At 36.8% G+C, this 27,286-nt stretch overlaps 1 protein-coding gene across 2 annotated transcripts; it reads right to left on the bottom strand.

Moving 5' to 3' along the window:
• Positions 1-1,145: 1,145 nt before the first annotated feature.
• Positions 1,146-21,620, bottom strand: LOC110380372 (uncharacterized). 2 transcript variants are annotated; one of them, XM_049852348.2, is made up of 10 exons: positions 21,234-21,620; positions 14,339-15,665; positions 13,904-14,054; positions 12,807-13,026; positions 10,656-10,752; positions 9,834-9,966; positions 7,806-8,023; positions 5,578-5,839; positions 5,058-5,133; positions 1,146-4,677 (listed from the first exon to the last, which is right to left on the bottom strand). In XM_049852348.2, the coding sequence occupies exons 2-10, from the start codon at positions 15,626-15,628 to the stop codon at positions 4,446-4,448; spliced, it is 2,679 nt and encodes an 892-aa protein (XP_049708305.2). In that variant the 5' UTR covers positions 15,629-15,665; positions 21,234-21,620; the 3' UTR covers positions 1,146-4,445. The 2 variants fall into 2 exon arrangements, with proteins under 2 accessions (XP_049708305.2, XP_021196004.3); XM_021340329.3 differs by having other exon boundaries at positions 12,807-13,035; positions 21,234-21,619.
• Positions 21,621-27,286: the final 5,666 nt, after the last annotated feature.

Genomic DNA, 27,286 nt, shown 5'->3' with positions numbered 1-27,286 from the left:
ATCTCTAACTTACTTTCTTAAAAAAAGAAATATTATAATCAGTTCACGCAATGCAAAATTACCATCATCATCATCATCATCATCATCATCATCATCATCATCCTATCGCAGTCCACTGCTGGACATAGGCCTCTCCAAGTGCACGCCACTGAGATGGATTTTCGGTTTCTCGCATCCAGCTCCTGCCAGCAGAATTACCACCATAAACAAATTAGTAACTGAATTCCCCGAGAGATGTCGTTGTACTTTGGGTTACTAAGATGTTTCCTGAGTTTATTAGGTCGGAATGGGTATGAGCTATAATCGGGAAACAACTTAATGTGGATGCATATTTAATATTTTTTTTATAGATGCCCTAGATCACTGATGGATTAATAACAATTGGCAAACTGGTACACTGGCACTGACATTGAGCGTGGCCCGGAACGCACTTTTTGGAATTTTTCGCAAGTAGGTTGTAGAATAGGACCACTTTCTGAGTTTTGCCCCCCGATTTTTATTTGTTGGATTTTTAGGAAGATAAGGATGTAAGAGTATTTATTTTAGTTGGAAAAAGTTTCTGAGGAATGACTTAAGTATTGCTTGATTATCCAATTTAATATATTGTCCAAAAATAGATTTACAGCGCTTTCACACTGCTGTATTTTTCGCTCGGTTATCCGCGCGCAGCAATTCTGAGCATATACTACGGTCAGAGTTGCTGTCCTACACATAGGTACATAGGGACAAAAACCAGTCGCGCGATTTTTATTAGGGTTTCGTACCCAAGGGGTAAAACGGGACCCTATTGTTTTCGCTCCTCTGTCCGTCCGTCTGTCACCTATCTTAAGAACCGTGATAGTTAGAGATTTGAAATTTTCACAGATGATGTATTTCTGTTGCCGCTATAGCAACAACTAGGTACTGAAAACGAAAATACAATAAATATTTTGGGGGGCTCCCATACAACAAACGTGTTTTTTTGCTCATGTTAAATAATGGTAAGGAACCCTTCGTGCGCGAGTCCGACTCGCACTTGGCCGGTTTTTATAATTTAGATATTTAATGCAATTCTAAAATGGAAAATATAGACACATTTTTGACTGCCAACTTACATACGTGATTATATTTCGACTTTCTCGCAGTAGGGCGCATTAAAACAAATGTTAAAAATAGGTGTTTATTGGGCAAGCTATTAAAACAAAAAATATCTAATTGATTATTCCAGTAAATACGATGAGTTGATATTTTTTAATAACAATACCGAAACCACTACGTTAAATCAAATCGTAAGATTAAAATAATTTATTGTTATATCCATGGATCATTAAACTATTATCATTAGGTAAATAAGTTGCTTTGTGATTTTCAAAGATTTTTAAGTAAGTAGGTAATATTAGATAGACAACTGTGATATCCAACATGGCTCACACTAGATCTCTTTATAAAACTATGACAAAACATTCTAAAAGCAATAGGTTACTAGGCATTACAAACGTATGTTTTATCTAGCGCGATGAATTTATGAACATTTGTATCTAAATATTTTATAATTGGTTTTATAAAAACGATCGAATATCAAATAGAAGACGAGGTTTCTGCTTAGCAATTTATTAACATCGCCTATGATCAGGTAAATGAGATATGTCTCACAGATAATTAATTAATATTTCTCATCAATTGAGATAAAAATATACACAAATAGGTACTAGCAAGGACATTAGCGTAAGTCTTCCCTTAAGGAATAATAAACACATCTTAAGATATAGAATGTAGTGCGTAACTTTAATTGTTTATACTTATTTAACATCGTAGCAAACGTACACTAATTTATTTCTGAAACACTTCAGTCTTAAGATCCGTCTATTATTACCATTGTACTGACAAATATTAACTATTTACATTACTAACTAATATTGCGTTAGGAGGTACAAAATTCATGTAATAAGTATCGCACGCACATTATATTTGGGTACTCGTGCCTGACCACCTGCGGCTCTCTTTGTTTCAGTTGTGTAAACACTACCGACTCCGCCGAGTGTGTAGAGTATACACCAAAAGATGCGGCTTAGGGGTGATATGAGCAAATTCTGACTCCAATAATAGGTGCTGCAAGGAAGAAGTTAGCATTTTGCCTAATGGCTGATATAATAATTCATCCTTCAGTCTATGTGTTGTTGATAAAAATATTAATTTACCTTAGTTTTTTTAGAAAGAAGGTCGTGTCGTTCATGTCGACTTTAGGTATTTTATGAGTGAATTGTTGTTTATGGCTTTCCCTAAAGCACGTGCCCTTTTTCTGTTAAAATGTATGTAGATAAATAAATAAATAAGTAATTAGAATATTTTTAACACATCCTTGATCCAAATACAGCGATACTTATGACATGGGTCAATAGGGTCAGTTCTAATTTCTCTAATAACTTCTACGATTAACTATTATTATTGGTCGTTGATAAGGTAAAGCTATGTGTTTATGCAGTGCGTTTTTATCTCAATATTTTGTCATGAGCACAATATTCCCCATCGGTAAGAATGTAGAAATCGTGGTGGTATCGACAACAAATTCCGAGGATCAGATTCTGAAGAACAAACCATGACTGTGTCTTCCTGTACTCTGTATGTGTCTCTAATAAAAACACACTGTATAACTATAACGTTTTTTTAAATAATAAAATTATGATATTTAGTTTATCTTAATGACTGAAGTCATCTTTAAGGTAATATTAAACCTACCTAAGTATATAATTAAACTGTTAACTAGATCGTACTGCGAATCGCATTTGTTAATCGGATAATAGTTCATTATTTAAAAAGCTTTTAAGGTTAGGTACAATATATATGTGTAAATGCATAAAACATGTACATAATTTCACGTCTAAAGAAATTAGTCTCTATGTTTCAGTTAAAAGTATGAAATCACATCTAATCGGACGAGAATAATATTACAGGGTAGGTACTAAAATTATAATGTAGGTTTCTAAGTAATAATTACACTAATTTATTAAAGCTTGATAACAATACTACTTAGATTGATAACCGCCTTCATTATATTATGGGGGTTTGGGGACATTCCGGTAGATGTTAGGTACATATTTCATCGAACTCGGTAACTATATTTTCAGATGTGTTATCATCACTGACGGTACCTGACCTCACGCTTTATATTCCTCAGCTTCAAAATGTGTACATAGGTACCAATATCCAAATGGGTAAACCCGTTTCCCCATTAAAGCTATAAAGGCAAATACATATGTTTACAATACAAGTAAAAATAAGAAGCTGTTTTTCCTTCAGCGATGAAAAGGCGAGATTTTTACTTTGAACTGGCTTCGATATTGAAAAAATACTTAATTCGTACATAAAAATGTTACTGGGTTCAGTTAGAACTACAATCTCAAAACATAATTTTATTATAATCTAGTTCTTGTTTTCTGGTTTAAATTCCTAGGTTTGTTTCGAAAACTTTTCTTTGTTTTGTCAACTTCAACTGGGCGTACATGTATTAGAACGAGTCCTTAGCACCCATTTTAGATATACTTGCATAGATAGGTAGGTATACACCTAATTTTGATAACATTCAGTTTTATATACGAAGTAACTTAGTAATGGAATGGTGATAGCGTCGATATCATAGTACAAACACTATGTTTACAAATTGATTACACACTATAGGTAAGTAATGGCCGCCTCGTATAGTTGTGTCCGGGCCGACATTGGACTGAGATAGATCACTATTGTTTATTACATCTTTGGACCGGAGAAGCGGGCTATCGAAACTGTTCTGCTCGCTCACCCTATCGCTGGAACGTAGAAATAAATATGAGTACCTATATCTTTGTGTCCTTAATACTGCTATTTTCGATTATAAGGGTTATCATCGAAAATAGCTCAATGCATGCTTATATATTTATGTAGGAATGGTCTCGGCGAGACATCGTTTGTATCAATAAATTCTCAAGCAGGACGCACAAAATGTGGAATGTTACGAATAGAAGAATTACGGATTAGGTGCGTAGTTGCCTAATTTGAGTCGAGAATCTTGAGGACACAGGATATTTTAGTAAATTATAACATAAGATAAACATTCTTCCAACCCTAACTTGGACACACCATATAGCACCGAGTTTGATGAAAATAATAAATTAGAAGTAACCAAAAAATATATTTAAACAAGCTAGAGGCTATTTATTGGTAAAAGAGGCTTATGCAAACTAGTGACCACTGACCAATCGTATTTAACGGTAAATATATTTAAAACAACATATCAACTATCTCATTCAATTGTTTAAAAGTGACAGTATCTTAAATGTATTTAACGTTAAATATGTTTAGTAAATAGTTACACGATTGGACTCTTAAAATTTTAAACCTAATAAGTTTTGAGAAAATGTAGTTAAAAAAAACTATCAAGTAAGTAAAGTAAATTTTTCTAAGATTATAATAATTGAGCTAATGTTCCAGATTTAAAGGTCTTGACTTGAACAGTTGTGAGTGTCAAATGGTTTCGGTGCGACGTCTTCATAGGGCGCCACGCGAGCGGACGCGAGGTCGCGGGCAACGCGCTCAGCTGCCCCCATCACGCGGAGAAGGTTGAGGCCAGCTAACTTTCGAAGTTCATCTATGCTCCAGCCTTCCTCCATGAGCTCAGCGAATAGTAGTGGATACGACGACACGTCCTCTAGGCCTTGTGGTGTACTGAACAATAAGCGTTGTTTGTGATATTAAGCCAAGATTAATGTTAGACGTGCTACATGTGTACTAATGGCATAATAGGTACTATTTATTATGAGGTAAATCTATAGGGATTAAGTACAATAGTGTTGTAGGTAGTAGACACAGTTTGGTCAAACGTAGAAATTCCGAGGATGTCGCGACAACCAGGTAAATAAAAATGTTTTATGTACCTAGTACATATATAAAGAAAAAGGTAGGTGCAATAATATCAGGTTTAAATAAAAGTAAAGACCTTGAATACATTTTACAAAATATGAAATCTGTATATTTTGCCAGGCATGGTAGATGTCTGACTCTGTAGGGTTGCAGTTACGTAGCTACGTGTAACGATATGTACTCACTAATTAATGCCGTCGTAGCCAGCGCCAAGGCCCACGCTGTCCACACCGGCTACATCCCTTATATGATTAATGTGTGCTGTAAGAACATTGTAGCAATTAATTGCCTGCATTTAAATATTATTATAGTATGCACATTCAGTGACTGAACTCGGGAAAAGCATTGACTGCGACTGTAAAAGTATGTACGATCATGTTTCTTTCGGGAGGTTGTGAACAGTTCCTAGATAATTGAATTGGATGACTTTCAAAACTGAATTTATTATTCTTTACCAATTTATAATTACTGTAAAGTATAACTTAAGTTAAAATTAACTTAAAGTAAAAAGGGCGCAAAAATCAGCATGGACCTAAAAGCTTTTTAATTTGTTTTCTGTATAAAAAGATTCAATTTCTGTCTGAATTTGTTTAAAAACTTTTCATACGTTAAGGAAATTGTTAGATTTTTTAAACATCAGACTTGGTATTTCTAATAGACGTCATAAATACACATTACAAAACAGCCTAATGCCTTGACGCTTACCGATGGCATCTTGCACCGTCGCCGTGTCCTTGCAGGTGAGAAACGAAGTGTAGAAGTTGACCATGATGAGGCCCTTGTTGGCGGCCAGCAGGCGCAGCACCGCGTCGGGCACGTTGCGCGTCACGTTGCAGAGCGCGCGCGCCGACGAGTGCGAGAACAGCACGGGCGCGCGCGACACGGCCAGCGCGTCGCGCATCGTGCGCTCCGACACGTGCGACAGGTCCACCAACATGCCCAGCCGATTCATTTCCTTCACCACTATCTGTCCGACCGATCAATAACAATTTGTAAACGAAAGATTGATGACGGTAAGGGGGAGCGACTAAAAGAGAAGACTACTTGGCTTCAAGCTTCAACCCTTGATTGAGGTACCTATTTAGTTTTATTGGAAAAAAAGTTTTAATACCATAGTACAATACCATTTGGAAAAAGAATGTTTTAAAAGACTTTTGCGGTATAAGCTATTGAAATGAACTGCAAACAGGGTTCCGGCTGCTCCTGGCCGTTTGCATATTTATCATAAAGTAAGTCTCTATTGTTCCAGCCGCTTTGAAGTTCGTATGAGTTTGCTTTGCTTTAAATTAATTGCTAACTTCTTGGAACCTTTGTGGCTGTGAATTCAGTAAGTCGAGGAATTCCGAAAGCGACAAATTGTCGTAGTTAGTCATGTAGTTTTGACGTCGATGTCAGCAATTAGGAGATAAACTTGCTATTTTATTGAAGTGTGATGTGGATACATTTAAGCCTTTATTGATAAACTTTGTATTTAGCTAAGCAGAATTCACGAACACTAGGCTGTAGTCTATAGTCACAAAAATAACTAACCAGGAATTCTCAGAGATTTCTAAGATTAATGTATTATTAAATAAGCTGTTTATGGAATTTTACACTCAAGTACGAAAGCAAAAAGATCGGCACTCAGATCATAAATGACGGGCCATGAAGTGACTACTTATTCTTTACAGCCATATTAAATTTAGCGTCCGCGCGTTAAAGCAGTTGCTGCTATTAAGATAAGTACTGCTAGTAGTTGTAACTTGTTTAAAGTAGCAGCAACTGGTACGCTGGTGCATGCAGATATACTCAGTTCAATAAATCAAAACAGTGGAGAGAATAACAGTACCTGTTCAGAACTCTTAAGCACGATGTGGGGTTTGCTACTTAAGCTGGGTTTAACGTACGACGCAGCCTACGTTGCACGCAGTGTGCAGTTTAAACAAAAGAAAATATTTCGAAAAGTATCGTTGCAGGTAAACAAAGAACTGGTTTCGCGAGCAGCCCGAGTTCATACAAAGAGAAATATTGCGGCGCGCCAGGATGTTTATGATTATGGCACACTCACTCTACTCGACGTCTCAATCTTTACGGTTGCGTTCTGACTACTTAGCTACATGTATTTTAATATTCTTTCGTACGCTGCAAGATTGCTCTTTATGATCACATATGTTATCCATATACCGCACGAATTGCTTCGTAAATACTTTATAACGAGTTGGAAGCCTACTTCCGCTTGATACAAATTGACATAGACAGCGAGCGTGTATTTAAGACAATAAATTCACTCTTAACGAGCTGCCATTGTATTGTCTGCAAAGAGGATTATAACTTCATCTAATCTTAAGAGAATTAAGAGGAGATAACTCACAATTTAAACCCGTAATAATAATCCAAGATTCGATGTTTTTTGTATTGCTTTTATTTTGGAATCTAACTTTCTAACAAAATGAATTAATTGATTTAATGGAAGCACAAGAACATTTATTTTCTAATTTTAACAAGGACGATATAGTTACAGCCTATTTATTTTTAGTTACAGCCTATTTATCGTCCCACTGCTGGGCACAGGCCTCCTCTCACACGGAGAAGGATTGAGCATTAATCACCACGCTTGCTCAATGCGGGTTGGTGATTTCAGACTATATAGTCCAGGTTTCCTCAAGATGTTTTCCTTCACCTTTTTATCAGCCATTGGTGTCTAAGATATACGTAGAAAGTACATACAAACTTAGAAAAACGACGAAGACGAAGGACGATATATGTAATGATATTCATGAAGATTTCCGCGTTACTAATGGTTTTTTTTTAATAATCACTTAAATATATGATTGGCAGTTTTTTGGTTCAAACAGACTACGGTGCTACGCAAGTCGCAACGTAGCGTCGTAGTCCTATCGTAGCTGGTCGTAGCAAATACTCGTAGAAGGCTACGAAAAATAATCCTGACTTACCTTTCCGAACGGAGTGAGTCCGCCTCGTGGGGACGGTTCAGGTTTATCTGGGGACGCACATTCTGCCCACGGAGTGTCACACGTTGAGGTAAGGGTCAGGTATCTGACGCCTACTTGGTACAAGGTCCTCAGGACGCCAAGAGAGCCTCCAATTGCATGCCCACCCTCCACCCCCACTAATGAACACAGTCTGTGGTTGGCGTGCGCAGATATTATATCTGTGACAATAGAAACTGCAAATGAGAATTTGAGAACCCACAAGTTTGTATTTTTAGACTTAATGCAATATTTGCATTTTTTTGCTATTATTAAGTGACAGCTTCAAGTGTCCATCGGTCATAATTGTGAATTGAACATCTTTGGCAGTCGTTATGGGTAGTCAACATAATATCTTGGTACCCTAGGGACAAGAAAAGAAATCGAGGAAGACAGTACCGAAGATGGGATGACGAAATTAAAAGCATAGCAGGGAATATATGGACTAGAAGAGCCCAAAACAGAGCAGAGTGGAAGGAAATGGAGGAGGCCTTTGCCAAAGTTGGGCAAACAGACCAGGTCGTTGGTGTCATCAACTCGTCAGAGTTGTAGATTAAGATTGTATACTGTAAACAAGGTCTGAATAAAGGCTATTTTTATTTTTATTTTTATTTTTTATTTTATGGGTAGTCAGAAGCCAGAAGGTCTGACACACTATATCCCCCTTGGTGAGAATGGGTTAACCGGGTTATTAGGTTGAGGAGTCAAGTATAGACGTACAAAACACTGGTATTCAGTTTTTTTTTGTTAGATTGAAAGAAAGTCAACAAAAATGGCTAATAAAAATTTAACATTTACCATTTAAAAATATATTTTTAACTTTATTGAAAATATTAAATATTTCGTTTTCCGTGTACGGATTTTCTTTACCCTCTGTTTTGCTACAGTCCTTATAAAAAAATCAGGGCAAGTCTTTCTTTATCGTATGAAGAAAAACATAAAAGAAAATCGTCCGATTTTTAAAAAGCATCAAATTTTAGGGACGAGCGGAGTTTTTTTGCCGTAAGTGCTTTTTCTTTATCTTATAGTCCGAAGGAAAGAAACATCAAACGATTTGAACTTATATTGTCACTCGTGTTTCCAAGCTGAAAGTCCTTAGCTTTAGGTGTTTGTTTACATTGTGTGCACAATTCCAGTTGTCGCGATGGAAACAGCAAGATGCGATGAAGTTCCGCTGTGTTAATCATATCTATATTTAATGTGACTGATGACCTGAAAGCGATAAGGATTTTCGATAGATATGACACCTAAATGCTCATCTTCGGTTACTTCATGTTTGTTCACACTGTGTTACTATTTTTGACGAGACTATTAGCTTTAGTTTGTTAATATTCATTACTCTTTTAATTTATGTAATATTGTATATTCCTACGACATTATTCATGACCTGAAATATGCATTCAAAATGCTAATTGAGTCTATAATAATTGAGTCTATAAAAATGCATTTGTTATAAGTAATTTAGAGACTAAACACGTACAGCACAGCGTAGCAAACACATCTGATTAATATGTATACTTGTATAATGTGGTCAAATAATTCAGTAGGAAGCATGTTTTTTTTCACATAGATTCCTAACTTAAAGCTACTCGGATAATGAGCGACGGTTACTGGACTGAAACTCGCGTTTTTGTTTGTGAACAATATGCCGAATAAGAAGAGGACTTCTACTTTATTTGGCTTCATTTGAATTACAAAAAGAAACAATGAAGGTAAAGGAAATGCAAGAATTAATTAAACCGTTTAATTTTTTAAAGGCTGCGGACTGAAAACAATGGGTTTCTCATGCTAAACACCTTGCGCATTTACATTTGTCCTTTTCAGATTTGCTTAAAATACGATCGATGTAGGTATAGTCTCTTCTAATGGCAGTATATCATTTGGCAAATGGAAAAGTTCAAACGGAGATTCGCCCCATACCAAAAAGTTACTTTGTAAATCGGTTTAACAAAATGTTAAAGTGGCATGGCGTGACGATGAAGACATGCTTACCTTCGGCAGAGGTGCACAATGTGAGCTGAGGGTGGTATTTGTCGGTGAGTCTTTGTATCAAGTCGATCTGTTCGAACGTGAGCTGCACCGCATCTCGGTGCTGCGCGTCGCACGGCACGTACGCCGCCCAGAACTGCCGACAGAGGATCACTTTGACATATTACTGATTAAATATCACGCACGACTTGAGCACTGCGCTCCGAATATGAAATCCCGTATCACATTGAACAAAGAGTTTAGAATGGAATCAGCGATGGCAAATGGGAGTTAACGGGTGGATAACTCTCTGCCACATATTGTATCATGAACGTAACTACGTAATACAAACAGATCAATCTAGTGGAATTGCGCGATGAAGTTGAAACAATTAGCTCACTATCATTTCTGTTTCAGTTCATTGTACCGTATCCATGATATATGTAGGCAATTATAATTTTAAACCATATTGTGGTACAGTCGGGGAAATAATCCTGATTTAAATTAGTCCATCTGATAATGTCTACTCACAGCCTATTACGTAAATGACAGTCATTTTGTTTGGACCCGAAAGGTGTATACTTATGTAGATAGTACCTATGTGCACAGTGCACTCCAATTTATTGCAATGTAAATCCTTAGCTGGAATATTTAATCATAATTTTTATGTGGCGAGCATTTTAAATTAAATCACGTTAACCTATGCCAATATCTTTTGACGCCGCAATAATGTGGTCGACGTGATCCACAAGCCACATATTAATCTTGCAGAGGTATCACGGTGAAATGACCCACTTTATTAAATGCACAATTAATTAAATCGTCGGTTAAAGGAATTTAGCTCACCTGTGCGGCCACTCTGCCTTGTTTCAGTCGAGGCAGGTCGGTGTGGCTCCACGAACTTGTTGCCCACGGGGAGATGGTCCGCAAATCCTCGTCGAAACTATGTAGGTACATAATTTTATTTCATTATTGAACAGTTGTTCTTTCGTTGAAATTAGGTTAGTGGCTGAAAGTAAGTACTCATGTGAAAAGCCTGATATTAAATGTACCTACATTTATGCAAGGCGTGGTCAAAGAAGAGTATTGTTTGATACTCAGCTTGAAATAGGTACTGTCTTGATATAACAAAACACAATTTTATTATAAGTGGTTTAATTAAAGGACTGATCACTTGTGGCTTATTACGTGTATTTTGTTTAAATATTAATTTAATTAACCATGATATAGGAAGAACTGTGCTCACAATAGTGCTTAGGTAAGGAGTAAGTATTTCGCATGCATATGTTATGACGGATCAGAAAACGATGTAAAGCCAGAGTTTAAGAAAGTTTGTAAACAACAACATTATTTAGAAATAGATTATGCCAAAATATTTTTATTTTCATGTTTGTGTGGGCAAGTCTAAAGATATAACATCTTCCTACGTTATACGAGAAAAATCTAGGCAGCGCTGGTAGCAGAATCGAATCTCGCACCGCACGCGTCGCCAACGACCTGGCACTGAGCCAGCATGTCTGTCAAGAAACATTTCAATTCTTTACGCTACGTGTGAACTATGATTTCGTTGTAAGTGCTATTGATCTGAGCCTTGAATACGTAATGTGCAGATTACGCCGGTAACTTTAGTCTTTTATAGCTGAGATACGTACGAGATTTCCTTTAACCCATCAAGTATTTATTCCTATGGGCCGGGTATTTCTTTGATACAATTTGCATATATTTTCCAAATGTCAGATCGTGCTCTTGCATTTTTTATGTAAATATTCGCGGGAAAATTACTGCAGGCAAACTACGTGGTCGATTCCTATTATAAATCAGATGTAAGTAATAATCAGTTAGGATGAACCAGTAGTCTACACATTCTACTTCGTAATCTTGCTCTGAATGTATCCGTTTTTCTGCCCTACGAAGCATACCTCAATTACGTATTAAGTACCTTCCTACAAAGTGAAGTTGATGAGATCTTGCTTCGATCCTCATCGTATTAAGTTTGCTTTTATAACGCTCCAGCAAAGTGGTGATTAGCTAGGAAACTCTGTTCATTACAGAGTACGCACATTAAGAGAGTAACAGAATTATAACAGACGGATACACGAGTGCACAAGTGAAGTTCAACTCGACATTCGATTAAAAAAAAATACTTTATGATGACTGATAAGATAAATATTATAATCCTTATGTGTTTATGTGAATATTTACGCATGTCAAACTTCATTAAGGTTTTGTATAACAATGATTGATGGAAATCTAAGGGGGAGGCCTATGCTCAGCAGTGGACGTCCTATGGCTGAGGTGATGAATCATCATCTCAATGATTTAGGTACATAATTTGCTATGTTTCACTTGTTTCTGAAATTGATCCGTACATTTCAAATGTCCAAGAATTGCTGTATTCAATATAATAATTGGACTGGTATATAATGATCGTCATTTTCGTAATATAATATGAAGCCTCTAACATCGCCGATCTCAACTATAACTACCCACATCTAGTTAGTAACGAGAGCGGCATTACGCCTCACAGATTTCGTTAGCTAGTTTAAAACAGTTGGGTTCAAAGGCTCTTACAGTGCACTAAGTGGATTGATTCTCCTCTCATCTTTTATGTGCACCAGCTACCTTTATACATATTTGTTTAAGTCCGCCGGTTTATTCATCTCTTTGTTAAAAGGATTGAAAATACACTTCCACACTAAATGTTAAGCCTCTTGGAACAAACGTCAAATAAGCTAACGTCCGAAAGGAAAATTGTTTCTTTTTATATAGGAACCGACCTTTGGAACGTGCACTAACGAAATTAACTTGGAACGAAGACTTAAAACGTACCCCCTCATAATCTCAGCAAGGCAGAAGTAATTACTTCCTTAATATTTTTTTATATCCAAACGTTATCGTTTCGCATCGCAAATGACTCAATTATCTCGACGTAGGTATCTTCACATAGTTTTCAATTTGAATATGCGTTTCTTATTTTAAAAAGGAGAAAGTACGTACTTGAAATCTTTTATCCTATTGTGTAAAAACTTTCTTATGTTCCAGGGAAGGTCGTTGTGTCCGTCTATAAGCGGTGTGTCGTGCAGCAGTCGCTCGGCTAGTCGCAGTCTTTCGTGCAGGGGCGCCCCGGGCGGGGCTCGCAGCGCCAGGGGCCCGGCCACACACGCGGTGCCCGCCACCAGCACCAGGATCGCCACGCAGCACCAACGCCGATGCCACACTGATAAACCTATTGATGTTAAGGTGTTTATTGTTTTCAGTCACGACTCACGACGTAGGAGTAAAAGTTGAAAAGGAGACAAACTTGAATATTGATTATACTATCGACCCTAAACTCAAATTCCAAAAACATTGCACATACATAATATAAAGTTCTATACTATATGTATTTATTACTAGATTTAGATTTTCTAGACAAGAGTCAAACAAAAATATAGACAGATTCTACATAATATTTTTATACATATATGTTATTTTAAATAGATAAATGAGAGCATATTTTGTAATAAACCCTCACTAATATTAAATAGACAGAATATAAAGAGATACACAACTAAATCAAAACAAAAGTGATAGATTTCATAAAAAACCCTATAGTATCAATTTGGGTCATAGCAATCGGTCGTTACCGAGCTCCCCATAATCTTCCTGTCAGGAGCAAACTTACTCGATCACGGCGTCGAAGTCTCGGGGATGCAGCGGCTTAACTACACGCTTAGAAACACTATTGGGAATACTCTGTGCAATAAAAATGTATCATTGACGTATTTACGAACTACATAAACGTTTATTAGAAAATTAATGGGATATATTCAGCTTTACCAACATGTATTTTTCTATCATGGGTCATCAGAAAGCCAAACTTTTTTTGACTAATCTTTTGGGCTTGGGCTATGTATAGTCCCGTAGAGCTTGTACTTTAGTATGTTTAATATGCGGCGCAGAAGTACTATCATTTACGAACTATTTATTAAAACTGAACTTATTAGCTGTAAATTCAGTACTGTATTGAGACAACAATAACTAAGCCGTGATGAAAAAATATTCGGTAATAGCCGATTGAATAATAATTTTACTCGTCAAAGAAAAGTACGTACGGGAAGAGTTCCCAGTGGTGGTGGAACTGTGACTGGTGGTGGACGTGGTGCCTGTGGACAGCCACTGCGGGGACTTGCACGCGTTGCACGACGCCACGCGGCCCTGCCCGCGCTCCGTCACGTCGGGCGCTGGAGTCGCTCGCTTCTTACCCTACGTCATTGTTTTGACAATTAATACTTAGCACAAAACTAACAAAATCGGCAATTATAAATGATGCTTGCACTCTAGCCTTGTCATAGTGTCATTATACTACATAACTTTTTGTAAAAAAAATGTGTAACTTGTTTGTGTTTACTTCAAATAATGCTTTAGGTTTGTTTCACGCTGTCTCCGTACAAGTTCACTCAGTTCGGTTTTAAGTTTTTGCCAATCAATTTATGTTGACTAGATGTTATTTATCGGCTAATTCCTTTTTATGAAAAAACTTTACTCACGTGCGTGTCATAAAAAATAGATGGCAGTCTGGTATCTTGTGGCGCTTCGCAGGTGCAGAGCGCGTGTGCCGAGCGCGGCCCGCTCATCGCCATGACGTCGCCCTCCAGGAACGTTTGTGCGTCGTCATCCACTAAATCACTGCGAGTACTTCTCGACTCCATCGTGCTCTCGTCTCGCGTCCAAGACTCCGATAATCTATCTCGGTATCTTTCACTTGGAAAATCGTTGTATGACATTTGTCTTTTAATACCTTTACACCGACTACGATTGTCTAAAGTAGAAAATTTTGTTCTCTCTAAAGCCGGAGAATTTCTAGTAACCAATATTTCGTTATTATCAAAACTTCTCATTTTTACCATTTTTTGTGAGGTACGTCTATTTATGTCTGAACTTACATTATAATCTCTCAATTTATCAAAACATTGGTCCACATTCCCAGAAAAATTTGCGTACGTAGAAGCGTTGCTCTTTAAATCATCCTTCCCTTGATAGCCCGAAGAAGTGAAAATACAACTCTGACTGTTTACTCTCCTTTGCGACTTGTCTGCCAACGACAACATCGATGTCTTCTTGAGAGAGCTCGTGGAGCCCGATGTTATCTCCGCCAGTTGGACAGCGTTCTGATGTTTTTTTGATATTGCCTCGCCGCCTATCTTTTTTAAGTTTGATAGCTTCCTTTTTATCTTTTGCACAAGTGTATTCCTTGGATCGTAAGAAATCAACTGTTTTGAAATGTAGTTTGATACACCGATAGTCCTACTTTTGTTGTATTTTCTGTCAAGACTACGATGTGATCCGATTGTGAGTTGACTTCGACCTGTGTCCCGTTTAATTCTTTCCAAGTCGTAGATGTTAAGAGTGTGGCCTCTCTGGTCGACGTTTCGATGGCAGTTGACAAAATTATTTTGTTGGACATTACAGTTGCAAACTAGGTCAAAATCATGTTTTGATATGTGTTCATCTAAACATTGTCTTTGTGCAGCAAGAGCGAGGCAAGCTTCGCAGTCTACACCGAGCAGGAGTTCGAGACTTGTGTTTCTAATGAAGCCGTCGCTAAATGTGCGGGATCTAAAGTGAGCAGCGTTTTGTGTGAGCCGTGTTTCCCAGTCCGTGGGTGGAGCGGCGGTGGTGGCGGCGGTGGCTGGCCCGCTCGCCTCGCCGTCCACCATCGTGGCAGCATCGCGGTTCACCGTGATGACTCGCGGCTGCCGGAACACTCGACTGTCACTCCGCACGGAACTCCGAGAAGGTGATGGCGATGGACGCTTAAAGCTCTCCACTTGAATCATATCTTATGCTTAATTGCATGCGGTTTGATAAATTGATCTGTAACAAAACAGGGTTCATATAATGTATACTTGGGTACCAATTAGTTAAGCTGCTTTGAAAAAGTAAATAAATTGGTATTAGGTTGTGCAGGTAGGTATGTAAATGGTAACCTACAGCCATTTACTAAAATATATATATCCATCTAAAGGTTCGACCAGTTTGAGAGTTTACTGATAAACACTGCGTATGGAACGTGATGCGAATTCATATTCTGATCAAAACCACAAAAAATAAAAACCTCATCTTATCAATGTGCCAGTTATATTATTTATATATGGTTTGCTTGTATGTATCTGCAACCATAAACAATCCCCACATAACTGTGTAAGTTTACTTGAGAGCTCTCGGTTTGGGGGAGAATAACAAACGCGTGTAGTCACAGCTTAATGAGTGATGACACAAAGAGTGTTGTGTTACCCAGATTATACCCGAACTTCAGCCATAGTAACAATGAAAATATTACTGAGGCTAGCTCGCTATTATATTCTTCTTTCGAAACACAAAGAAAATGTACATAGGTTTACGTCCATTATATAGCTACATACGTATCCAGATACGTAGATATCCAAATGTTATATGTAAGTACGTACAGGTACATAGATAAAGGCCATAAACGGCATTTCATAACGATCTGTGAATTCAGAAGCAGGGTTTAATTGTTTATTCTGTTGTACACCAAACATTTGAGGGCAAGGATAATCTCCAATCCAATTTAGATGATTGGCTTAGTCTGATACGCAATAAATATTCGAATTTTCATTTGATATTTACAGAATTTTGGCTATTGAAATCCTTGTATGTAATTATTTTATAGAGGCATAGGTATTACAAAGTTGAAAACTTTTGGGTGACAAATATTTCTACCCGGGAATGGAATTTATGCATTAATCTGTTATCGATACGTTGCGTTGTCAAGTGAGCTAATGATCCATTAATTGTTAATTTTCAACAAATTGGTTAAACATGCTTACCACGAATTGACATGGTCATTTAGGTTGTATTTCATACTCGCGCGCATTCGAAGTTGAACAAAGAGAATTTAATACCTCAATTCATTATGATAGTCATTGTTGGCACAATAAGAATTTCTGTTGAAGTTGGCAGTCGTCATATAAACAAAAGCGGGTACAGAGGGATAGGGCAAGGCAGAATTAATTAACTGAAAAGAAAATGCGCGTATTGTCATGCTGTTTATGTAGGTAGGTATTATCACAAGATAGATACACTAGAATATTAACACGGCTGGCATAAGAACAACCCCATTGTACAGCAAATGTAGGCAGCCTGCAGCTGAACTCTGTGTAAATTTATTCCTGTTTTAAATGACCCGAACTCTGACTGCGAACCTCTCAATTTCGTGTTTTTTAACGTTTACTCTACCGTGTAAGTTCGGCGGTTAGTCTAATTATACCCCCGGAAACTTTATGTGAGTACATATCAAAGACTATTTAGGTACATCTACATCTTTTATAAATAATGTTTTATTTTTAAGAAGGTAGGTAAGAACAAAAAAAATATTTCGACTGTTATTTATATAGTTTACGATCTCAATAATGAAAATAAGTTTCATTTTGGCATCAATATAATACAATTTTATTATAAAACGTAATCATTATACCATTTTCAATAGAATCGAGTAATTGCTACAATTTAGAATACCCAACTAAAGATCCAAAAAAAGAAAGAGATTGAATTCGTCGAGTTATATTTGTGTAACGAAACATCGAGTGTATATACATCGCTACATACATAGACATTCGGGAGTGGTTCTAACACTGGTACACAAAATAAAAATAAAAAACTTGTTGCGATTGCGGGGGTATATTCCGTGGTGTAGCAGTACGTAAACAGACATTTTCCATTTTGTGGTGTGTTCTAACCACGCAGTGTACGACTGCGATACAGTAACTTGTGTAACTTTTTCTTTTGAGTATGTTGGTTGACCACTTCTGCGGCTCGATCACGCTCTACAAACGCCCCTTATCTGATCCTTGTTACGTACAAGATTTACTATACAGATCTCTCAACTGACACTTTAAACCGCTTTTACTCCGCCATTGAAATCTTAGTGGCAGCAAACTTAGAGGTAGGTATGCTTCGAGCTCTAATTAGTTTTCTTTACAATTTACGTCACAAAAGAGTGCCAGAAGGATACCTCGACGGCTTTTCGATGATATCGGCATGAAGTTTGGTGTAATTACGAAATGAAAGAGGTTTTACCCTCTCTTTTCATCGTAGTTGTGATTGTTTAATTTTAATCGTGTTGCCTGTTAAGGACATACAGTCGACAGAAACATCGTTGATTTTGTTGGCAATGTTTTGTTTTGTTTGTCAATGTTTCGTACCATTTTTATTTTACCCAATATATTAACATTCAGTTTTAGTGAGGGTTTAAGGTAAAATTAAACGTAGCATTTACCTAAACGAACTTAAAATAACCTACTCCTTAATTTTACCTACGATAACACTGTCTTTCTTGCCGACAGCCTACATCACGTGTAGGATCCAGAACTAACGAACCATTTATTAATTAGACCAGACTCTAAAGTCTAGAGACAAGGTCTTCAACATTTTCACTTAACTTCGAGACATGTGTTATCAAAATCGACAGCGACCACGGTTTTTAAGCCAAACTGTCATAGAGTGGGCGTGTCGGGTAAGTTATTGTTGCGGTCTCTCTATAGAACAAGCTAGTACGTTCCAAAACAAGGTGGAACTATTCCGGCGAATACACCATGTAAACAGGACGCTAGACGAAGACTCACTGCAAACAACGCAGGAAGCAATCAATGTGCGTAATTTCTGTTATAGTACGTAGGTATATAAGTATATATCTAGATCTCTGCTACATGAGTACACAAAGCAGAGACCAAAGTCTTAAGCCGAAGAGTTACGTTAATTAATAACAAAGGAGTTTTAAATTAAAAATCAAAAAGATCATAACGCAATAAAAATGTGCTCATTTCTTTGTTAATCAATCACACCTTAACAGCTGAATGGATTTGATTTAATTAGACACACAAGTAGGCCAGACTGTGACCTGGATGAACATATACGATGTTAGAGGTATAATATGATTAAAATGAAAGAAGTTCGGTGAAACTATGTTGACAAAACATATATATTACTAGCCATTTACCCGTGGTTTCACCCGCGTCCCGTGGAAACTACTGCCCATTTGGGGTTAAAATGTAGCCATGTTGCTGGGAAAGAATGCACCTTTTCAACAGTCAAAGAATTTTTAAAATTGTTGCAATAGTTTTTAAGTTTATCTATTAAAAATAAACAATCAAAAATATAAATAAGTCCTCTTAACAATGTTAGTATTGATTGTGTGATAAAAATGATGTGCTAAGTTATAGAAGTTCAGAGAAACGATAGCGATGACACTCGCGAAGCTATCTGCGACGTTCGAGTTCAGTCGACATCGAGACGTGATGTAGCCTTCGACGACGGAATAAGCCATTGCTGTTTTGTATCTGTTCTTCTTTACTACAATTTATATTATTCGGAGACTACAATGTACCTTTTGTGTCAACATTCTTCATAAAGATATTATTTGTCTTGTGTGATGCATATCTGAGCGTAGCTCACCAAATAACGGGGTATTTTGGTTTAAGGAGAATGACAATTTGAGCCCTACTATCGAAAACATTATCATGTCATACAAAAATGTTCGACAAAATCCACAAAGTACATGTGGTACATACATCAACACTTTCAGAGTATTATTAAAGGTAGGTAACATTATCTGTCAGGTAATGTTGTTAAGAACTTTTTGCGGATGTAGGTGTTTATACATAAGTTTATGTGGGTATAATAATAGTGGGTGTAGGTAGGGAAACTGAATTTCGAGATACATGTTAATTGGAAAAATATTGCAATGAATATGCTTTATTTATCAGTGCATTTACTTTAGCTTACCAAATAATTTAATTTTCGCGATGATTGATATCATTAAACGAATAAATAAATTAACGTACTATAATTAATTATGATAATGTCACCTACTAAAGGATAATCACGATGCTGACTTTATAATCCTATCATGAGTATAAGAAGGACCTACCTCTACGAGTTATCTACCATACCTTATACCTAATGAAATACACAGGTATATCCACAAAACTATCAACGAAAATCCACGCGTCTTACAAATATCAACATCTTTAGGGATAGGCTTACATTGTTTGACCATCTCTGAACACCGTTCCATTAACAGAATAATGGAAATATCTACGGGAGGAAAATAAAATGTGGGGAAAGATTCCTCTGCAGGTAACTAAGCGGTCATTTGTAAGCGGTCGAGAAAAATGCTCACTCGTCCAGAAAAAATAATCTAGTAAACGACGACAGCATGTACCTATTGCGGTTTGTAGAATGGCGAGCCTTTGCAATTACACAATTAACTTAAACAATCCTCTCTACATTTTAAATGTGTACCCACTTTGATGAATTAAATAATTATTGGTACAATACTCTGATCGGCAGCTTACGCCAGTCTCTGATTGGTAATCATTCTCCGCTGTTGTTCCCATTCTACTGTTTACTCAGTTAATAGAAAGCGGAGATGAGAGCCGATCATCAAACTCGAAAGTCACTCTACAGGATTAATAAGTCGATTACACAAAGCGATCTTTTTCTTAATGATATTTTTAAATATGTTTGCGTAAAAGTGAATGAGAATGAATATATACGAGTGTACATATAAATATCTACATCATAAAAGTCAATAGGCGATACCTTTATTGGTAAATACATAAGGGATATTTTGCGGTAGGTTAACAAACCTGTAATATCGTTCCCGGGGAATTGGGGACATACCATTAAATTAATATCAGTGTTTAATTACAACATTTCAGCTGCCGTTTTATTAGAGCACGTAAATGGAAATTCGAGCATTTTCTTTAAAAATGTACGTGCAATTAATGTAGATTTTGGTATGTAATCATTAGACCTTAAATCTGCGATTATAATCGATACATTTCTTTGTCTAGATACTCGATTTTAGCAATATACTGTATCCACACATGTATATATTTAGTTTTATTAACAGATAAAGTACTGAGGTTTAACCAATTAATTTTGTGCAATAAAATTTTTTACTCGTAATAAAATACAACTTTTGCGTAATTTGCGATTATTATCATTGTAACTTACTTTCTAAAAGTGTACCTAAACACATTCAATAAAAAAATGTCTAAATAAAAACTCATACACCCACAGCATTGAATAAAAACAATGGACACAAAATATCATGTCATGCTTATTGCATGCTTATCTTGTCAAACTGAATTAGCTCAGATTAAATTGTTTCAAAACATAGCTACTTTTTGCGTAGAAGGATTACTTTAGAAAGCATGGCAAAATGAAAATAAAACATCTTCATTAAAAGTCATCTACATTCATTCATTTTAACAGAAAACAAATTCATTCAAATCAATCACCTTAAGAGTTTTTCAATCAAAAGTTGTCTAAAACTTTTGGTTATACATTAACTTTGGTATAAATATTTTGGTGAACAAATTAGCTACAGCAAACTTTTCACAATAATATTATACTTACACGTAAATGAAACAATAAAGAACAAATCACGTGAAAGTTTCACAAATATTAATTGTTCCACAGGTGCTCCCCATGATATTTTAATATGACATTAGTCTCGTCATTTGAACACAATGGTGCCCGTATTAGCAGCGGCATGCTTTAATAGCGGCGGTGTAGCCGAGCCCGGTGCTACGGGTGGAAGGTTACATTAGGCGCGCGCTACGAGCCACCGAGCTACGGACGTGCTACGCGTGGTTATAAGGCTACGACGGGAGCGCGAGTGCGGAGGTCGCCGGGCACGAGCGGCCGCGGGAGGCGCGAGGCTCGGACTGGCTCCGCTCGCTGCTCGCTGCGAATAATCCATACCCGAGAGGCGAGGAGGCTGTATTTACCGGACCGAAGGGCGGTCGGGCGAGCGAGCTGCGACTGCTCCGGCCGCCGCCGCGCCGCAGCCGCCCGCCACGGCTGCGTTGCACGCCGCGCTCCTTCATGTTGACACAATTTCAAATAATGTCACATAATTTAGGGCCCGTACACTGATTGCGCTTTGTACGGTTATATAAAGTCTCTATCGACAGATCTGTCAAACGTCAACGACCTCATTATCGATGCAGTTTTCTATGATTCCAATTTTAATTTAGTTTCAGTAACTTTGTAAACTGCAATATTCAGGCATTATGTACTTTTCTGCAGTCGACACACTCGACTATAGGATCGTAGAATATAAGTCTTATTTAAGAAACCATAACTTAGACTTTAAAACAATTATGATTGGAAAAGTTATGGGGAATTTGCGAAGAGATAAGTTTTGAACTAGGAAAATGATACTAAAGAGGTTCTCAGAGAGGGGAGAGATACCTGACTGTGCTTATCTAACTTACAAAGAGTTGAGAAAAGTTGAATTTGCAAGTTTCAAAGGCATGTTTTACCACCTGCGATAAGCGACGACTGAGGATCAATTTTAAACAAGGTTTGTGACTAAAATATTGTTTAAATCTTTTTGCAACTAACACAATAATCGTCTTTGAGGTGAGTTTGAAAATAACACTTATTTCTATTAAAAATCTTTTTGCGTAAATCAGATTAACGAGTGCAAACCGAAATACTAATATTTACTTTCTGAAGCTCTGTACTTGCAACGTGTCACTGTCTACGATGATAAAAAGTGGTGAGCGCCATAATCACCTCAGCTATACACACACTACGTACACAAAGATCGGAGGGCGGAGGCAACATAAATCACGCGTATACGGTTAAGGTAAATCATAAAGATGCGATCGGTAATATCGTTTTCATTGCCTCCTCTTGTAATTTAGCAAATTCATCATTAGCGCCTTTAATGTTGGAATAACGCCAACCAGTCACATCTTTTGTCATAGGTAATGAGGAGAATGGTAAGCCGCACGACGGGATTTTGAGATATTAGTGTAATTAAGTAGTTGCCATTTTTTATGTTCCACCACGACGTTGACTTTGTGCACGGAATGGAGATAAGCTTTAGCGCGTTTGCTGTAAAAAAACTGAAATATGATCACAGTGTACTAGGCAACACGGGTGTAACATATGTCTACTTAATCCTATAAATATACGAGCATTTAATTTACGTAGGTACGTATACTACGGTACAAAAAATAATACATCATAGCCTTTAGGTGCATACCAAACGTGATGTTCCTTTACTTTGGAAAGTCGCATAATTTGGAGTTTTTTTACTTCTTAATTTTATAAAAGTCGAAAATTGGCAGAGCTGGAAAATAAGTCGAGTGGCGCGAGTTGTTGTTCTTTGTTGTTCCTATAACAATAAATAACGTTGACGTGACCGGTTTATTAGTAGCTGCATTAGGTGAGGTAGGTGAGCTCTACGAACAAATGAGATTTCGGGTATCGGACGCGCGGCTGCAGATAGAATTCCTTAAATGGGACATCTGGGAAAATATGCCAACAAAATAGCGCAAAATATAAATTTGTCCGCCAGTTACTTCACTCCGATCGCAGCTATCAGTGCCGAGTCCTGTTTGTTTATTGACCATATCCTTTGTGTCCAAATGGCTTTTGAGAATGATTTAATGCCTGCGTACTCTCGGCCCGGTCCGTTTCGTACAATTTTTATTCATAACCGCAAACAATAACCTTTAGCAAAATCTAAAATGTTCATTTTGTGTACCTAACGGTATGAAATATTTTTATACAACGCACTCAAAATATTTTATATTCTGATTTCTGATCAATCCAAAACTTTAGGATAAAGAGTAAGGCCAGCTCGTAAAATGTTAAGTTTTATTGCTGAAGGGAAAATTTTCTGAGAAATATATAAGATTTCTTGCAATTCTTGTAGGAAACGGCGGAAAGGCAAGGCAGAGAGTAAAGTGTATGACATGAAGGGCATCGGTGCCTCTTGAGAGTACGGTGAGAGATGTTTGGGTCGCGCCGCTGACGTGTTCGCTTATGAATGCTTCACACCCTTTTCAATACACCCACCAAAAGATTTTACACGTTGATGCTTCTTCAGTAACCTCCAGCTATTGTTATTCTAATAGAATTTGGAGATATTTCTGTGGCCATTGTTGATATTTATTTAACTACGTGATCGTAGTCTTGAACATATGTACGAGTATGTTTTCATTTCTCTTTAAAAATATTTTATTATTTCATTATTTGCAAATATAAAAGGTAAATAACATTTAAATCTACAAAGAGCAATACATAGGTATGAAATAGTTCGTCAGAGCTTTCCCGATGAACCTCATTATTTCAGTGACATTGTGCTATACGTATTGAGTACGGTGTGAACAAACATCGTAGCTTGTTATCCGCCGTTACTAAACACAGTAACTCTATTAGGAAGGAGCGTTTATGCAGTATAGTTAACGTTAATCCACCGTAAGCCTACGTAACAGTAAATTTACCAGGATAATATTGTTCGTGTGAACGTGAACACGTCTCAGCCGGTCGACGTTTAAAAACTACGTAATTTTAAAGAATTTTTGGTATATGAAACTTAATATCGTGGGTTAATTTAGCGAGCTCCTGCAGGGTTTCAGATTAAAAATTTAAACACCGTAGACATTAAACAAAGATATATAAAATCTAGAAACGCCATTCAGTAACATTTGTTTAAAGTGATTTTGGTTTGAAAATTTCTAAAATAACTTTGATTTAAGACCTTGAAAAGTGACGTTATTAGGTGTAGATTTTGTACCCTATTGTACCTCTTGGCACCCTGAATGACTTAATTTCAAGAGATGACATAGCCAAAAGCGAAAGTAAATGCGATTTCCAAAAATTACAATATTCTCACTATGAACAAATAAATTATAGTAAGAAAAATTCCAAATACAACACGACCGGAATAAAAGACTCGCCATAAAAGATTGACAGACAGACAGACACCACTGCTGTGATTCCATTAGTGAATGATTTAACAAATGATATGGAAACCTGTGATACCTAGGTATGTACGAACGATCGACAAAATTAATGTTGTTGGCAAAGTTTTCGTTCAATCGACCATGTTTGAGAGGAGGGATCGCTCAGCACACATTGTCTGCACTTACTTCGTGTAGATTTGCCGTCAAAGCAAATGTTTGTATTGTGCCCAATTGATGTACCTTCCGAACCCAGTTATCACCGTTTAATTACTTACAATAACATATGGAATGATCGCGCAACTTCTGAACTTAGTTGGGGGAAAATGCGGTTATTGTAATATGTGTACCCATACTTATTTCTTGAAAGGGTAGTTCTGAGAGACCCTCTGTGTGCTTAGGGTAACCGACGTCTGGTTATAATTGGTTAAGGCTATCATACTCAGGGTTTAATCATAACGCCGGGAATCACGTGCTCATGCTTTTAAATTGTCATCAAATCAATCTGTAATAACACATATAGCTAAAGCTACGGTTAACAAAAATGTAGCAAAAATCCAATTGCAATTTTTGATAACATTGCAAACATTTCAACCTAGTTTTTGTACTGCTTAACTATTAACCACTAAATGCATGACCAAAAAATGTTGGTGTCCTTTGTGAATTTAAAAACTAATCCACCTGTGACAGGCAGCACGTTCAACAAAATACATATTTAAACAAAAGCATTGCACGCGCTGCATTGTGTACAACAACTATGATATTGATATGATATTAAAACTTAATATTTTAATTGGAACAAAAGTAGTAATTAAACAACCATCCTTTAACGCACTCCATATATTAATTCATTGAATCATTGGCCAAACCAGTGTAATAATACAATTATACTGAAGAACTTAATATCTCTGAAAGATTAATTATTTATGGAGTCAATGGTTTGGAAAACCAAACTTTCGCTAACTTATTTTTTCCCTGGGCTTTCACCCCGGTGGTTGGTGACTGGTTTATGATTTATATATAACCATAAGGAATTGTCTGGTTCACTTTCTGTTTTATATTTTATGTTATTCAAACCGCTGTAGAGCATAACTAAGTTCCAGACTTTTAACTTGTTACATAATGTAAGTGTTTACCGAGAAGTACAATGTTAGTTGATACAACAAACATTATCAAGCGCAAAATCAATTAGGTAATGTAATGCTGAATGCTGAGTGGAGCTCCGTTTGTTCATTCTATTCGTAGACTCCAGCGTAATGCAAACATTACTTACGGTACTTCCAGAGTAATATTAACCGCCACAAGACGTATTCTTTGACTCGCTAAGTAAACGCACGCCGCGAGTTACCGTACCCCAAGACGTCGACTATGTGATCAGTTGAATTAAAATTTAAAAAGCACCGTCGGATGCCCTGACTCGACTCTTATAACATTCTAAAGGGTAACTTTATTAACTTACAGTGTAAAAGATTTAATTGTTTTCTTTCAACAACAATATAAAGCTCTACGATTGTTTTTATTATAGTCTAGAAACATTGTAAGTTGAACATTTCGTTTCGAGGGTCGACAGTACATTCATTTAACGGAGAACTTTTTATGGTTCCGTCAGCGAGAAAACAACCTTTGCTAATAGGAATTCCTTCGGATACTGTAAATAGGAAGACGTGCAAGGGGAGCACTGTTATCTCAACTCATAATATTTTCTCTCACTCGGACTTTGCTTTTGGCTTTAGCGAAAAACCTGATTCTATGTTGGTATTATTGGGTATGAAAGGGCTGTATGGAATATGAATCCACATACAATACAATGGGTAGTTGAAGATTTTCGGCGTCACAATACGTATTTTGTAGCCCCATTCATGACAATATGTTGAAGCTGTTATATATGTATGTTATGTTCTCATAACAGACTTAAGTATTAAGTATGTATCATTTACAAGTTATTAAAATTGTCATTGAATCATTTTTTTTATTATATCCTTTTTAGGTAAAGTAATTTCGTGAGTGCTTGTCTCCAGTTATGTATGTGTGATTTCTTTCGACCAAACATTGCGTAAAAATACACTCAAATATATATTAAGTATAAAATACCAAGCAATATGATTGTTGTAAGTTCGCTCTCAGCATGGCATAAAGTATGCGACATTATATCAGTATTCATTAATGTGATTTCTCGTTTGCCAAGGTTTATATGTGTGTCAGTGCCAAGACATTCTTCTACACACAAGTATGTGGGGTACTAGGGTTATTCTGTCTAAAGCCTGTTAACATCCTCTCTGAATCCGTTCTTTCCGGGACTGCGGGCTCGTTTGAAATAAGTAGTCATAGGACCGAAGGGCTCCAGACAAAGGTAGATCCATAAAAGTGTGACAACCTCTCGCTGTAGATGTAGAATCATCTGATAATTTCTTATATCAAAACAAATCCCCTATTTATGTCTCAGAGCTGTCAGCCCGAACTGACCTCCAATATCCTATCTGCTATTCAACTAAGATTACTAACACACCGACATAGTGAGGTGTGACGAATGTTAGTTCCCACTTATTATTCGATCCATATTATACGGCTCGTATGAACTATTCGATTTCTTTGAAATGATTATTTGCATATTTCGTAAATATTTTTAAAATAAAATCAGACGAACTCTCCATTTAAAACCGCAGACGATATTACTTTTGGATAAAAACATCGAATACAATATGCTCT

Source organism: Helicoverpa armigera, chromosome 6 (assembly GCF_030705265.1).
Source record: "Helicoverpa armigera isolate CAAS_96S chromosome 6, ASM3070526v1, whole genome shotgun sequence".
In the NCBI taxonomy this organism is placed as follows: domain Eukaryota; kingdom Metazoa; phylum Arthropoda; class Insecta; order Lepidoptera; family Noctuidae; genus Helicoverpa; species Helicoverpa armigera.
The sequence above is the reverse complement of the archived record's forward strand: the minus strand, read 5'-3'. Positions and strand labels throughout refer to the sequence as shown.

What these genes read in the sequence shown, in the direction of transcription:
- LOC110380372 (XM_021340329.3), bottom strand. Translation starts at nt 15,628, where the DNA reads ATGATTCAAGTGGAGAGCTTTAAGCGTCCATCGCCATCACCTTCTCGG. An exon ending in AATAGGATAAAAGATTTCAA is followed by an intron (nt 10,753 to 12,806) that starts GTACGTACTTTC and finishes GTACCTACATAG; the next exon opens with TTTCGACGAGGATTTGCGGA. An exon ending in GGCTACGACGGCATTAATTA is followed by an intron (nt 4,678 to 5,057) that starts GTGAGTACATAT and finishes CTTATTGTTCAG; the next exon opens with TACACCACAAGGCCTAGAGG.